Source organism: Seriola lalandi, unplaced genomic scaffold, assembly GCF_002814215.2.
Source record: "Seriola lalandi dorsalis isolate HSWRI2012SDOR001 ecotype SW California unplaced genomic scaffold, Sedor1 jcf7180002054887, whole genome shotgun sequence".
Lineage (NCBI taxonomy): Eukaryota > Metazoa > Chordata > Actinopteri > Carangiformes > Carangidae > Seriola > Seriola lalandi.
The window spans coordinates 1,008,300-1,023,197 of NW_019525439.1; the positions used below are offsets into that span (position 1 = coordinate 1,008,300).

Sequence of the window (14,898 nt, forward strand, 5' to 3'; positions counted from 1 at the left end):
GTTCTTTTTCTAGCAAGAGAAATCACAGCAGCTTCATTGCAGATCATCTTCTGTTAGGACATGTGTGTACATGTGTGTATACATGTCTTGCTATGGTTGTGAGGACAAATTTAGGTTCAAACCATCATTGTGAGGTCACTTTGGCCAGAGTTTCAAAGAGCTTTTTGAGGGATACCAGCAGTGACTGAGGTCAGAGTCAGGATAATTCTCTACAACATGAATGAAACTCAAAGTAAAGTAAGTCCTCTGTAGAGATTGAAACGTGTGTGATGGACACGCACCAAGCAGCAGGCACATTCAACATTTTTCTAGTTATTATTATTATTATTATTATTATTATTATTATTATTGGTAGTAGCAGTAACAGCAGTGACAGCCGTTAAAAAGTAGTCGGCTCAGCGGTTAACGGCTAATAATAGCTAGGTAGGAACTTTTCTTCGACTGTTGTCCAGCCGGCTGCTTTCAATCGGTGCACACACGAGGAGCTCACCGGATGTTGATGCACTCACATGTTGCTGTTCGTCTGTTAAGGCCGCTTCTCATCGATGTAGCTTGTGGATAATTAGAAAAAAAAACTTATTATTAAATCAGGATGTCAGCGTCGTTGCTCAGGAAAGGACTGGAGCTACTTAGCGATGATATTAAAGGTCAGTTTAGCCTCTTAGCTTGCTAGCTAAGTAACGTTAGCATTGGATGTAAGTGCTCTCTGACCACTGTTCGTGACTCGTGTGGTTACATCGTTACACTTTGGTTCTAACTGTCTTAAAATAGGAAACTGGTGACCTGATGCTCATTTTGCTTTAAATTATTATCAGAATTACACTCAAAAAGTTTTAGCTCATTGGCTAACAGTTAACCAGTCACATAGTGGAATATATTGTCCTGTTTAAATTAGGTTTTCTGCCTTTCTCTATGTACTTTGCACCCTGCCAGATGTCAGTAAAGGGAAGAAGAAGAAGCAGCAACAGCAGACCCCCAGCTCAGCCACTGTGATGGAGCTGGTGAGCACCAAGCGGCAGGGAGTCACCAAGCAGGTCAAACGGCTGCAGGGTCGCCTGGGTCCGGGCAAAAGCAAAGCTACCGTCAAAGACAAGAGGATCAAGTCTGCAGTGGGTCAGTCTGCTCGTAGTCCTGCACAGCATTAGAGTTTAGAGGGAAAAACCCCCAAAAGTAGTATTCACAAATGTAATAAGCCAATTATAACTAATGTTTAAGGTGGATTTTGCACTTAATGGATGACACATGCTGTATTAAAACACCGTAAAGCTTCTCAACATTGTAGAATACCGTTGGCTCTGTGTGTGTTCTTGCTCTCTCTTTGCAGGTGTACATCAAAACCACAAGGTGCTTGTATTATAAAGCTAACAATCTTGCAGTGGCTGAGCAGCACATCCCTTTTAAAATAATAGTATAGTAAAGAAAACATTGCCATAAGACTAATTTCATCTGACAGTATTCATAGTTGATGTGATTGGAGTACTAGTGTACCTCTGGTGTTTTTTTATTATATTACAGCATCTGTTGTACCGTCTGGCACTAAACTTCCTCATCTCCTTTGGTGTTTATTGTAGAGGAGTTCAGGAAGAAGCAAGGGAAGAGCCAGATGAGTGCAAACCTCAAATACTTTATGGCTACAGGCTACAAAGCAACAGATTCTGACACTTTGAAGGTAAGAAAGGTGTCTCTGGCTTTTTAAGTAGTGTCGTTTTAAATCAGAAATTGTCAATTGGTCAAAAGTCTTATACTACAAAACCATGATTGTTTTACTTTACTTTTACTTTATATTTTTTCTGCTCTTCTTCACTGTCACTTTGTTCATTTGAGTTTGTTGACCTGCTCCTTTTCTCACCTAGATCCTGAGTCACAATTCAGGGAGACAGTCCAGGAATCGCCCTGAACGACTTGCCAAGAAGCCCAAGGAGCCGAAGTCGTTGTTCACAGAGAAGGAGTTCCAGCAGTTCCAGAAGGAATACTTTGGCAGGACTGTGGAGGAGAAGAAATAAAGTGCACACACAAAAACAAAGACACTGCAGCATCAGAGGAAACACCATGGCTGCATTTTGTGGCTCAAAGTGGATTTCTGGACCAGGTTGTGTTCTGGAGGTTGGTTTCACTTCACGTCTGAATGGAACAATAAACTTTGAGGAGAAATGCTCCTATAGGCTGAATCTATGCTGGTTGTAGGACTTTGAACACACACAGGGAATATTGGATTTACCTACCTGGGTGATAAAATGCTGTAATTTAAAACTTAAATTAGATTTCTCAAGAAAAGATACAGACACACGCAAAGTTCATTGAATTTGTTCAGTTTCTTCTCCATAATTGTAATAAATACAGATATACTGATTATTCTTCTTATTGTTAAGATGGTCTCCTCCAGTCACAATTCCAATCAGCACAGTCTATTTAATTGTTTTTTTTTTTTTTATCTTTATGTTGACATTTAAAAACACTGTATTTTTGTAAATTCACGTGTTTCTTCTGTTACTCACATCTTCATTCTGGTTGTAGTAGCAATAAACTAACTTACAAAAAGGGTTTTTGAAAATGTTTGACTTTGTATGAGTTTAGCTATGGCCACGACTCAACACGCTATTTCCAGAAAAACACTGTACACGAAGACTCTGGATGAAGTTTCAGTGGTTGAAGTTAAAGTTTTTCAGCTCCCCCTCACTTCTGTTTGTCATGACAATAACACAGTGTTGTGTAGTGCAGCAGAAAATAGTGAATGAATGAACCGTAGATGCCTTTTCCCACAAATTCAAATTAATTTGTTATTTGTTACATGTAAGCAGATGATCACATTGTCCGTTCACTGTGTGTTTGTGTGCATGATGTATGTATGCGTATGTATCAGCTTTGTTGACTTTGGAAAATATTTTTTCATTCAGCAGAACCTGTTAGAGGCGTGTTAATAACAAAAATGCAGATGCTTGACTGACCAAAAATGAATACCAGTTATGTCATAAGATGTTGATGGCTTTTGCATCTAACTGGTTCAGTATTTAAGATCAGCATTCACACCTCGATTGTGAGCGTCAGTGTGAGTGCAGCAAAGCAGAGAGACTGCAGGGTTACACGATGTCACGGGTAAGAAATTACATATTGTCATATATGTCACTTGCTTTTTCAGAGATTATGAAAGTAGCATGTGTAATACTGCTTATCTTTTTGGAGCCATGTTTATCTATATGGTCCCTGTTTCTGCTTGTAGTATAAAATGTGCAAGATATTTTTGGTGTGTTCTGAGATTTGATCAAAACTTTAAAATTAAAAAGTCAACAGCAACATGTTTTTCCAGAAACAATGCCCCTGGTCGCTTATTCATTCAAAACAAGCCATTGAAATCAGGGTGGTGCGGTGGTTAGCGCTGTCGCAGCAACAGAGTTCTGGGTTCAAACCCCGGTTGGGGCCTTTCTGTGTGGATATTGCATGTTCTCCCTGTGCCTGCGTGGATTCTCTCTGGGTACTCCGGCTTCCTCCCACAGTCCAAAAACATGCACATTAGGTTAATTGGCAACTCTGAAAAGTGCCCATAGGTGTGAATGAGAGTGTGAGTGCTTGATTTCTCTATATGTCTGCCCCGGGATAGACTGGCGACCTGTCCTGGGTGTACGCCGCCCTCGCCCAATGTCAGCTGGGAATGCCTCCAGGTCTCCCTGCGACCCTAAAAGGATAAGCGGTATAGATAATGGATGGATGGAAGCCATTGAAATCACAGTCCTATCCCTACCCATCCTACTATATACACTGATGTGCTTGGATATTGAATGTTTTTGACTATGTTGCTTTAGCAGATTAATTGAATGGTTTCCGTTGCTGTTGTTTAATTTCTAATGTTATTTCTACTGTCTAGTTATTGTGCAGAGTGAAAGTGAAACGAGATGTGAGTGTGCAAAGATGTGATCCGGCTTGTCCGACACGCTTGGCAAGATTATTTAAAATCAACCTCAGCAGACAGTGTTTACCATGATAGATACTGTAATATGGATGACTGCTCAGATTAGGAATGCAGATTAATAATGTTTTGTCTGGGTCATATTTGTGCTTCTCTAAAAACACTACAATTAAATTGATAAGAATCTACAAAGTAGTTATTTTGAAACTTTTTTCTGATACAAAGTCAGGCTTGGAACTGGACTCCAGTCTGGACTAAGTTTAATTACATAATGTATAGGCTTATCTGGGAAAATACTCATTACAGTTGTAAACTGCAGTTTTATTATCTGGATAAATGTCAAAAAAGGAATTATGAATATGGAATAATGTCCTCTGATTGGTTAAACATTTTATAATATATGTTACGGAATGTGTCATCAGATACTCCAACAGCTTCAGTGTGTAGATGAATTATGCCTCTTCTTCTTCAGGATTCAAAGCAACCAGTTCCAATGCCAAGGAACAAACTTGACAATGAGGCATCCACTCCTCAGTCTCCCACAAGATATATGAAGGTTGGTGCTCAGTAATCTATACTCTGCAAAGAGATCAAACCCACAAGTCAACTCTGTCATGTAAAGGCACATTTGTAAATCAGGATTCAACAAACTATATGGTTGAATTCTAATGATTTCTATTTATCTGATACTTCTGGATGGAATAAAACTATATCTGAAATTTGATTTCTTTAAATTTGACCAAGATTTCCTAATTAAGATTCTAACAAAAAAAATTGCATAAATAACACATTATCTATGGTCCTGGCACATACATGTATCTTCATTACAATACTTATTTGTATTTTTTAAATTCCATGCGGTACATCACAGTTTCAAACCGACATCTACGGATGTAGAGATTCAAATTGAGCAATGAAGTGTGTCTTTTACATTTCAACAGTCAGCTACTGTGACTGATGACGTATTTTGTTTTTCACTCAGGGAGGCTCAACTCCTCCACCAGTGTTGCCAAAGAAGTGGACTGTTAAAAAGAGTCCGGGAGGAAGTGAAACTGAAAATGGCGGCCCGAAAATAGTAAATGTACTGTTGTTTTAATTCAAAGCATGATGTGGGACAAAATGTACACATAAAGTAAAAAAAGTAAAAGTTAATGAAACATCTTCACATCTGAATTTGTCAGAATGCGCAGTAGTGACCCAAAATCCTAAAGGTTCGCCCTTAGTGAACGAGGATAATTTTAGGGTATTTGGGGGAATCCCAATTTGGGGAATTCTTTTGGGAAGTTGGAGAAACTTTGTACTTAGTCATTCACATATTGTAGCCAAAATCAGAAGACCATGAACTTCCAGCCACAGTCAAAAAAAAAAAGTAAAAGAAAGTATGTACAAGATCAAATTTCTTCAAACTGGCTGGTCAAGGTAATGTAGAAAAACAACCGTTAATGTTTCTGTAGTGTGTGTGAGCATAGCAGCTAGCTAGCTGGTAAAATACACAGCTACAAAATACTCTGGATTATGGATTATACTTCTAAATGTCCATTTTGGGAAAAACTCTTACTCTTCTGGAATAAAGAAAATAGTCTAATCTTCTTATTGATGTGTGTTTAAAAAATATATTTAAATGGGTAAACAAATTACTCAAATATACCCCTATTATTATGCAATAAAATCTATTCAGATGTTATAAAAAGACCAAAATCCTTAATCACATAATGGAATCATGCCCCACCAACGCCATCAAAACTGAAGGCCCTGAATTTAGATTTAAAACTACACCAGAAAAAAGGGGGAAAATTAACCATCATGTCTGTAAAAGTGAGGTAGAACAAAGACCTGTAGATTTGTAATAATAAAAATCTTCTGAAGCTCATGAGATGAGGCAGAAACGTCACGTAAGGCATGAAAAGAATGAAAATAATCCATCAGACTGCCTCTATCAGATAACTGATATGGGAAGAAAAAAAAGATCACACAGATCTAAAAACATGTTTTTGTCCTTTCACTTGGTATGCCTGGATTGTCATTTATTCTCAGGTGATTGCTGATCAATCAAATACTAATATCCATCAAGCAAAACAGTTCCGGCTGCCTCCCATGCCTCCAAGACGAGACCCTGACCATGGAGATGAAATCTTGGTAACTTTCTTTCACAACAATTACTTCACTAAAACATTATCCAGGAATACGCTGTCTTTTTAGCTGCATTGTTAATAAATGACTTCTCATCTTCTAACAGGATTCAGGCTCTCTGTTGGTATGGTGGAAGGAAAAGAAATGTGAGTAAGAGAACCAGTTTGAAAATATTAATGTTCCCAGTGAGCGTGGCATCTTTATGTTGCTAAAGTACAGTTTTATTGACTTGCAGCCTGGGATTCCCTGTGCGATGACATCATCTCTCCAAGGAAGTAAGTGCACCTCTTCAAAACACCAGATAACACCTTTTCTGTTTCTAGCCTTGAGATATAGCAGTGCATTGAACTAAATGCTAACATGTTCAAAATGAGAATTCTGACGTGCTGGGGTGTAGCAGAAATAATGTTTGCCATGTTCATTATCTCTGTATAGCGTGTTAGCATGCTAATATATTGTAATTGGCAAAGTGCCACCGAGGCTGATGGGAACATTATTATCTTTGCAGGTATTTTGGTTATAAACTCAAAGTTAAGGGGTTTCCAAGGTGATAACAATTCATCCTGAGGGTTTCATGAAAATCCAACTAATCAACCAAGTCATCCCAAGAGCCTCTCTGCTAGCATGACCAAAACACACATCAGCTGTGAACTGCTCTCTCAAACCTTCACACTTATTGCTCAGGTCAAAATTTTATACATGAAAGGTCATTTAAAAGCCTCAATACTATCCCAGTCTGGACACAAACTCAGTCTGGCTTTAGATTCAACTGGATGGATTCCTCTAATTAAAGCTCAGTTGTAATGATCCGATACAATGTTCTTATAATACTTCTCAGGATCATCGAAGTTAAAGCTGAACACCTCTATAAAGCTATCAAGACTTACATCCTTCTGCTGACTGAACACGCTGCCACCCTGAAGGAGTACACTTCGGAGCTGCAGTGCACCGCTGACAACTTAAACAAGGTAACAAAACTGATTAAATTACTACCAGTTAATTTTAGGTATGTTTGACACACAATTCAGTTGAAGTATATCAAATAAATTCCCTTTTCACTCTAAAGTATTCAAAAGGGACCAAGATCGCTGCTATTACCGGAGGAGCTACAACTGTACTGGGAGGTGTGGCAGCAGCAGCCGGAGTGATACTATCTCCTGTGACACTGGGAGCCTCACTGGCCCTGACTGTAGTCGGCGTGGGTGTGGCTGCAGCCGGTGGCGTCACTGGTGCAACAGCAGCCATCACTGACAAGGTGACAACAACAAGGTTATTTAAAGTTTGTGGTGTGGAAATAATTGTTCTGCACCCATCTATTTGAACTCGATCATACAGCCTTAAGCTCATTCTCTGCAACTGCATTCCTCTAAGAAATGTCGTCTGGCATTGACATTGCTGCACACAAAGCGATCTCAGTCCAGACTGTACTGGTCTGTGGTTCCCTGATGGTGGAACAAGCTACCAAATGCTGTCAGAGCAGGGGCGTCCCTTCTCTATCTTCAAGAATCTCTTGAAGACTGATCTCCTCTGAGAGAACCTCCTCTCCTAACACTTCTAACACCCTAACCTGCCTAACTAATACTTACTATGCATTTTCAGTGCACTTCCTTTCTTGATCTCCACGCACTTATTAAATAGATGTAGTACTTAGTACTTACGCTAAAGTTTCCTACTGCACTGACGCTTTAGTGATGTCCCTAGATGAGTAAATGTATATGTCATTTAAAGCCACTAAGTGTCAAACTTTCTCTACTTTAACGCCCCCTAATGGTATTATTAAAAAAACACACACTGGCAAACAGCAGGCCGTAGGATAAATATGCTCAGTTAATTTCCCTCAAACACAATTTTAAGCGATCAGAATAATGAAAAGGTGCTATAAGCAAACACAAAACTAACTAACTTTTTTTTAAACTTTTTTAATTAACACATCATGTGTTTAAAGCAGCTGAGTAACAGATTATGAATTCTGTTCTAACAGGTGAGCACCTCTCTCGACAAGAAGAAAATGAAAAAGATACTCCAAGAGTACATGGACCTCATGAAGGACATTATCAGCTCCTTGGAGTTTGTCAATAAGGGCATGGAGCAGCTAAAGCAGCACGATCTGTCCCTTCTCTGTAAAGCCAGGAGGGATTCGGCAAGGGTGGCCAGCATGGTAGACCTTTCTACTACAGGAGGGGCAAGTGCCGGGACAATTGCCGGGGCAAGTGCCGGGGCAAGTGCGGGGGCCTTAGAGGCTAACAGTAAGGCATTTGGGATGATTGAAGGCTTTACTCTTGCCATGGATTCCTACTACACCCAAGGAAAACATGGGGAGAAGATGAAAAAGGGCCTTGAGTCGAAGCTTGCAACTAAAATCCGCAAGCTAGCAGAAGGGCTCAATAATGGATTAGATGAGCTAATCCACATCAAGGGCTTGTTCAGTAAGCATTGTCAAGGGGTGTGAATGTTTTTTAACTGGTAGACCGTCCCCTGCCTGCTTTCATGTATGGGTTACGGTTTGATGTGATTTTTGGTTGATTATTCCAAGGGGAAAAAAAAAAGGTGAAAATGATTAATTAATGATTAATGATTAATTTTGTTAATTTTGTTTACGTGTTTATTTTAAAGACATGTTATATACTTTACAGCCCACCTTTTTTCCAGCTTTACTGCTTGTAGCTTCAGACTGTTTACTTTGACTAGATATAACTGAGATTGTGTGTATCTCTGTGGCTTTTAAATATTTGTTACTCTCACTTTGCATGATGCTCTTGCTAAGAATTTTTTCTTAAACTAATCAGTAGTAAAGTATCATATATTCACACACTAGCCTCAATGCTATGTTCATCATTTGTTCATGTGTATACAAGGAAATGTGTGCAAGATTGTAAAAAATAAAACTTTTAATAGCTGAAGATAACCACCAGAGGGCAGTCCAGTTCTTGGCCCTGTGAGCTATAGCCGGGTTCATTAAGTTTGTCCACAAGCTGCTATGAATTCACAAGAGACTGCATGTTGCTTAGGCTATACGCGGACAGATCAACAAGTAATATAGCACTATGGTGCAGGGACAGCGCCCACAAAACGAGAAAGACTGAAAATACAGTGTAACTAACTAATCTGATTATGATTTTCTTACTAGTGAAGGTTGTTTGTTAGGAACTCCATTGTCCGCAATATGGAAACTTACTTTTGCCTCACTACACAGTATTAAAAACATGACAACAGATGAGTTCCAGACAACAACGTGATTGTATGACATGATTAAAAATTACATTTTGATAAACAATTGTAAAAAAAAAAGAAAAAAAAAAAAAATCACTAGAATTAGGGTCAGGATGCAGGATAAGGTCGGCCTAAAAGTCAACACGGATTAAAATAATTGTTTTGTTTTCTTTAAGTAAGTGAGTTATGTATTACGTAATATATGTTTGAAGTTGGTATTTGCTTTCAACAGGCGCGTAAAAGACCCACAATAGTGTTCCCTTACTCAATGTTTACATTTTGCATTTGACCTATATTTGACGTAGGGAGGAAGTCGTGCTTAAGGCTCCATATGGATCTATCTTGTCAACTGTCGGGTGTAGATATGCATCTAGCCAATCAAAAACAAGACTCGAGCGGAGTAATCGCAGCGGTATGCGCGTTTGGCTACTACTACTACTACTGCTCGGCTGAAATGGGCGTTCATTATTGTTTGGAAATTCATTCTTTGAAACGGAAACTCCTCTCACTCGCGCTGCTACTTACACCGCAAGCAAACGCCCCCGTGGAGTGACACAGCGGAGGGATACACTCGGTGGTTCTTCGGCTCTGTATAAACCAGTGTGACTCCCTCCGCTCGTTCTTCGTTTCCACAACAGATCAAGTGACTATCAGCTCTCAGTAGTAGCTACCACGCGCTAAAATGGCATTGTGAAGGCGTGCGGCGGCTATCCTTGCAGTGGCAACAACCTGGCAGTGCAACGGCTAAGTGCACTGGCTATTTCTGGCAAAATGGCGTAAGTATTTTTTCCGATATTTTCCATACCCGTTCATGTCTGGTTTCTGTCGGCGTAAATATAAGGTCGACCGGCTAGTCTTGATGAAGTTAACATACCTGTTGAGTAACGGTTAGGCGCGCTCAAAATGGTTTATTCTTGAAAACAATGGGCGAATCTATAAGTCGATCCCGAGATGAGGGTTTACAGTTGGTGTGTCAGTGTCGAATTACAGTGTCAGCTGAGGTAGTCCCAGCCGGCCAACAGCCTGTGTTGTGAGCCGTTTTTGTTTTTAAATCATCGAGGCCTATCAACGGCTGTTACAGTTGTGAGAGAAACGTTTTGTAGGCAGCTCGGTTAAAGTTAACGTGTATTTCACAACAACAGTCAGGCTGTTAAATGTCTTTCAACATTGGTTGTGTTTGTGTATATTAAACTCTTGACAACGTGGCGTGTCCAAAATGGCGCGCACCGTCCTTCCCACTCAGCCCTGGGACAGATGGCTCTGTTGTGAAAATGGCGGTTGCCCTCCCACATCTCCTCTGAGGAGGGCGGAGTTACGAACCAAAGCATGACCAAATTAGGAAATGTTATCCCCCGGTGGAGGGCGGGTGTTAACCATCAACGGCGCTGTGACACTTCAGTGGAACGGATTAGCCAAAATTAGCCTCCCCTCCCCCATATGAGAGGAGTAGAAAGTCTTCACAGCGCAAGCGCACACCAACAAGAAAGTTGTACTGTTTGCATGAGGGTTGTTATAATCTGGAATTGTGTTGTTGTTTCAAGAAATGTGTATATACACTATGGGGATCTTTCATGCACACATAAGGTTGACCCACTCAGTGTTGTGAACCACGTGGCATAATGGTACTTTGGTCCCAGCTCTTTATTTGTGATTAAAGCTTGTTTGTTGTGGTGTTTTCCTTTTTAGCTGTGGACATTCAGCTCCCAAAATGTTTCCACCAATATTTAACCTCTTAATAAAGTAACACTCAAACTGAGTTGATTCCTCATTCTCTCCCCATGACATTGTTTGCATATCTGTTATCTCCTTCATCCAGGTCTCTCTCGGCAACCACCCTCAGCTTTGCTGCCGTCGACAGCAGTACCGAACCCCTCGACTTGCTAACGTCATCGGACTCGCCTTTGTTTTTATTCACCCGTTCACGGCTACCACTGACCAGCAGCAGCCATGACACTTTCCCAGCTGGCCTTGGGGGACGTGGAGGCCCTGTACTTAGGTTGGTGTTGTGATGACAGATGTTTCCAAAGCACTACCACAAATATTAGTCAATACAGGGAATGCACAGTATGAATAAACAACTGCAAAGTTTGGCTTCATGGACTTTAAGTATGGCTTTAGATGCCTATACTTAGCAGGGATGTGATCTGAAAAACGCTTTTGGTTAATCAATCTTGCATAAATAGAATAATTGTGTATTTTGTGCATAAAGTTAGATACTTATTGAGGAAGTCCTTGTCCACAGGGCCCTCATTTCTGATGGCTGACCCCATGGGGCCCCTTCTGGACCAAGATGAAGAAGAAGCTCTTTCTCCCTCCTCCTCTCTAGAGGGGAAGGCACCAGCTTCGCCCCCCCTCTCTTTATCTTCCTACGTATCCTCCCTGTCTCCCTTTCAGACCTTGTCATCCTCCCCACTCTCTTCTGCTTCCCCACCTCCCTCTCCTCCTCCCACACATCCCTCCTTGTTTCTGGGAACCAAGGCTGGAGCGGACTCGCTGTCCCTCCCCTGGCTGGGTGCCAGCGATTTGCTCCATGCCCACATTGGAGCAGATGATGGCAAAGGTGAGAGTGACTTTAAATTTTAATTTCTCACATATATGAAGAAGATAATTCTTAACAAATGTCTCAAAAAGGAACAAAAGATTGGAAGCACAGTTGAGTTGAATTAAAAAATCTATGAAAAGATGAAGAAGGGAAATTGGTGACTGAAAGAAAAGTGACTAACTAAAATAGCAGGTTAAGTAAGAAGCACATTCTTGGCATCAATCAGTTGTTCAATGAAAGAAATTGAGGGCTAGAAATGTTTCCACTGTTAGAGGTGATTGTTAGAGGGAATGTTAACTGCTCTAAGGCTCCCAGTAAATGTTTCATATGGGCGGTTTTGTGTCAGTAAAGCATTTACGGCTGCCCTGCAGGCAGCGTGTCCTAGATGCTACAATTCTGTAGTATTGGGTCACAACACAATTCCACATTACATTTCTACAGTAAAAATGGAAGTTGCCCAAAACATTAAGGACTAAAGTGTTAGTGAACATGCAAACCAAAATGTGCAAAGTCTTTGTTAAGACACTCTACACACATCCAGCACCAAAATTAAACACGTGAGTCAGTAAGTGGTAGGTGTGGTGGCCAGTGATGAACATTTATTGGTTTGCAGCCCAGGTGTGGCTCTAAGTGTGTATTTGAGCATTTTTTCACAATGACTATCCTCATTCATGTGTATAGAATTCATTGCAGGTCTTGGCATCAGTTGAAAGAGTCAAGTTCCTCCCTTACTGAATGTATTATCAAGTGTTTATGTGTCACAAACCTTACTAATACAGGGTAGGATTTGGAAAGATTAAGTTGTGCTTGGGGTCATTATTCAATAAATATTATAAATACACTGAGTATGATGTTAAAAACATGTTTTTGTATTTACTGGCAATCTGATTACCATAAAGCACCTGAAGTTATTGTTTGTATTTGTATCCCAGTTGCTATTTCATTGTGATGTTAATGAAATATTAATAAGTAAATCCTTTGTCAGCAGATGATGCCTTCACAGGCATGGATTGGATGTCAGAGAAAATTGACCTGAGTGAATTTGACTTGGATTCCCTCATTGGCTCCTGCTCATCTGAAGATTCTCCCAGCTCCCCCGAGGATCTCCTGGCCTCGCTCGACTCCCACATGGATCTGGATCTAGAGTCCTTCGACACAACCATCCCCACCTCACCTGACAGCCTGGAGCTGGGCCTGTCACTGGCCGGTATCCCCTCCCTCCCTCTGGATCTCCCTCCTCCTGGGACAGCTGAGGCCAAGAAGACAGAGATGGTTCCTGATCAGGAGGTTGATATGAAGTCTGAGCCTCCCTCCCCAGCTCCCGCTCTGTCTCCCCCCTCTCCTCAAGCCTACACATTGGAGCTAGGAAGTGAAGTGGATGTGCTGGATGCAGAGAAAACGGCTGCATCTCTCACCACCAACACCACCACCACCACCACCATCATCCCAGAACCCAGTGGAAACATTCAGACAACTACCCCCATCGTGCTGTCCATTCCCACATCTCACATTGTAGTGGTGCTCGCCAACAAAGACGAGCCTTCCCTCGTATCTCTTGCGGACCCGTCCATTAAAACCTCTCCTCGATCAAGCGACTGTGAAGACGACTCTGGAATCGAGTCAGTTGCTGGCTCACCAGCTCGCCTCCCATCTCCTCCTCCCACCCCCTCCCATACAGCTGGTTCCTCCAGGACCAAACCCTACTCCAAGCCGGAGCCCTCTACCGCTTCCTCCCCCTCGGCCAAGGTCCCCAGGGTCAAATCGGTGTCTGGTGCTCCTAAAGTGGTGGAGAAGAAACTGAAGAAGATGGAGCAGAACAAGACGGCAGCCACTCGCTACCGACAGAAGAAGAGGGTCGAGCAGGAGCTGCTGAACTCAGAGTGCGAAGAGCTGGAGAAGAAGAACAATGAGTTGGCAGAGAAGGCAGAGTCCATCAGCCGAGAGATCCAGTATCTCAAGGACCTGATGGAGGAAGTTCGTAAGCACCGCCGCGGCAAGACCAGCTCGGTGGCTTAAACACCAGGATGCTTATGTGGTACAGTCTCGCTGTTGCAGAGTAGTGATGGGGTTGTGTTTCTTGCTCCAGTGCTCACATGCTATCGCAAAGAAATGTGTTCTAGTGTTAGAATTGTATGTTTTAAGAGATTATTAGACAAATGGCATGTGAGGGTGGATGTATGAAACGCAGCATTGAACAGAGAGAAGGGAATAGCTGAAGGAAAAGTGAAGAGCCTCTGAAAGTTGAGATTATTAGTTTAGAGCAGGGGGCTGGGAGGTAGTCAGGTGAAGCATCTGTACATGCTTGTCTCTCAGTCCCCTGTTAGATCCCCATGTGTACTCCCTGCCTCACTAGCAGTACTTGTACAAACAGGCAGGGTGTATATTTGTCTTTGTAGATTAGGCATGCAAAACACAAGTCACCATAGCTCCCGGTAGTGTTGTAGACTTTCAAACCCATTGACGAGAGATTTCCCTCACACTCCCAGCATCAGACAATAGCCCGATCCCAGCCCAGCTTCAAGAAAATAACTCCTGTATCAGTAAAGTGAGAAACCACTTCAACCTTGTTACCCACCCACTCCTTTTTAATCCAGTCTCACCCCATTTTGATCTTCCTCTTAACAGCTTCAAGTCCAGAAAGGGGCCTCATGAATTCTTGATGTAACACTGTTTTCTTTTTTTTTTTTTATGTGTATATAGTTTTCTTCTCCTTTGCTTGCCGATCGTGGCTTTTGTTATTTAATGCTGGATAAAACTTGATAATGTCTCAAGTAGCTCAGTCTCTTAGCGCAGGTGTTTGGCTTGTAAAAATGCATTGCTCTTTTTTCTAATAAATATCTATCAGTACCCAAGTGATATGTGTAATGTTCTTTTTCCAACGACAATAGTTTTCTTTAAGTAGCAGAAAAGTAATGATTAGTGCTTAAACTTTTTTTTTTTTTTTTTTTAAATCTGTTAATGTGCTGACAGTATTTTAGACCTTCTACCCTGATAGTTTGACATGCTGCTGTAAGAAAAGCACAGGTGTAAATCAAATTCATGATGGTTGAATTCCATTTAGTTGCTTTGAAATGTCTTTTGAGAATATTGAAAAATGTATCCCAAATGACGTCTT

At 41.2% G+C, this 14,898-nt stretch overlaps 3 protein-coding genes across 6 annotated transcripts; all 3 read left to right on the forward strand.

Moving 5' to 3' along the window:
• The first annotated feature begins 463 nt into the window (after positions 1–463).
• Positions 464–2,541, forward strand: rps19bp1 (ribosomal protein S19 binding protein 1). The gene is made up of 4 exons (XM_023429068.2): positions 464–647; positions 934–1,113; positions 1,572–1,669; positions 1,854–2,541. The coding sequence occupies exons 1-4, from the start codon at positions 593–595 to the stop codon at positions 2,001–2,003; spliced, it is 483 nt and encodes a 160-aa protein (XP_023284836.1). The 5' UTR covers positions 464–592; the 3' UTR covers positions 2,004–2,541.
• Positions 2,542–2,682: 141 nt separating this feature from the next.
• On the forward strand, positions 2,683–8,936 carry LOC111671830 (uncharacterized). 3 transcript variants are annotated; one of them, XM_023429051.2, is made up of 9 exons: positions 2,683–3,093; positions 4,374–4,457; positions 4,884–4,982; positions 5,936–6,037; positions 6,138–6,177; positions 6,267–6,306; positions 6,870–6,999; positions 7,098–7,286; positions 8,013–8,936. In XM_023429051.2, exons 1-9 carry the CDS (start codon positions 3,085–3,087, stop codon positions 8,478–8,480), a joined length of 1,161 nt encoding a protein of 386 aa, XP_023284819.1. In that variant the 5' UTR covers positions 2,683–3,084; the 3' UTR covers positions 8,481–8,936. The 3 variants fall into 3 exon arrangements, with proteins under 3 accessions (XP_023284819.1, XP_023284820.1, XP_023284821.1); XM_023429052.2 differs by having other exon boundaries at positions 4,884–4,976; XM_023429053.2 differs by lacking the exon at positions 4,884–4,982.
• A 907-nt stretch (positions 8,937–9,843) lies between these two features.
• On the forward strand, positions 9,844–14,635 carry atf4a (activating transcription factor 4a). 2 transcript variants are annotated; one of them, XM_023429048.2, is made up of 4 exons: positions 9,844–10,017; positions 11,058–11,237; positions 11,484–11,801; positions 12,769–14,635. In XM_023429048.2, the coding sequence occupies exons 2-4, from the start codon at positions 11,189–11,191 to the stop codon at positions 13,797–13,799; spliced, it is 1,398 nt and encodes a 465-aa protein (XP_023284816.1). In that variant the 5' UTR covers positions 9,844–10,017; positions 11,058–11,188; the 3' UTR covers positions 13,800–14,635. The 2 variants fall into 2 exon arrangements, with proteins under 2 accessions (XP_023284816.1, XP_023284817.1); XM_023429049.2 differs by having other exon boundaries at positions 12,772–14,635.
• The last annotated feature ends 263 nt before the right edge of the window (positions 14,636–14,898 follow it).

Coding starts and splice junctions, on each gene's coding strand:
- rps19bp1 (XM_023429068.2), top strand. CDS start 593: ATGTCAGCGTCGTTGCTCAGGAAAGGACTGGAGCTACTTAGCGATGAT. Junction 648..933: donor ACTTAGCGATGATATTAAAG/GTCAGTTTAGCC, acceptor GCACCCTGCCAG/ATGTCAGTAAAGGGAAGAAG. Junction 1,670..1,853: donor CAGATTCTGACACTTTGAAG/GTAAGAAAGGTG, acceptor TTTCTCACCTAG/ATCCTGAGTCACAATTCAGG.
- LOC111671830 (XM_023429051.2), top strand. Junction 4,458..4,883: donor CTCCCACAAGATATATGAAG/GTTGGTGCTCAG, acceptor TTTTTCACTCAG/GGAGGCTCAACTCCTCCACC. Junction 6,038..6,137: donor ACCATGGAGATGAAATCTTG/GTAACTTTCTTT, acceptor ATCTTCTAACAG/GATTCAGGCTCTCTGTTGGT.
- atf4a (XM_023429048.2), top strand. CDS start 11,189: ATGACACTTTCCCAGCTGGCCTTGGGGGACGTGGAGGCCCTGTACTTA. Junction 11,238..11,483: donor CGTGGAGGCCCTGTACTTAG/GTTGGTGTTGTG, acceptor CCTTGTCCACAG/GGCCCTCATTTCTGATGGCT. Junction 11,802..12,768: donor TGGAGCAGATGATGGCAAAG/GTGAGAGTGACT, acceptor ATCCTTTGTCAG/CAGATGATGCCTTCACAGGC.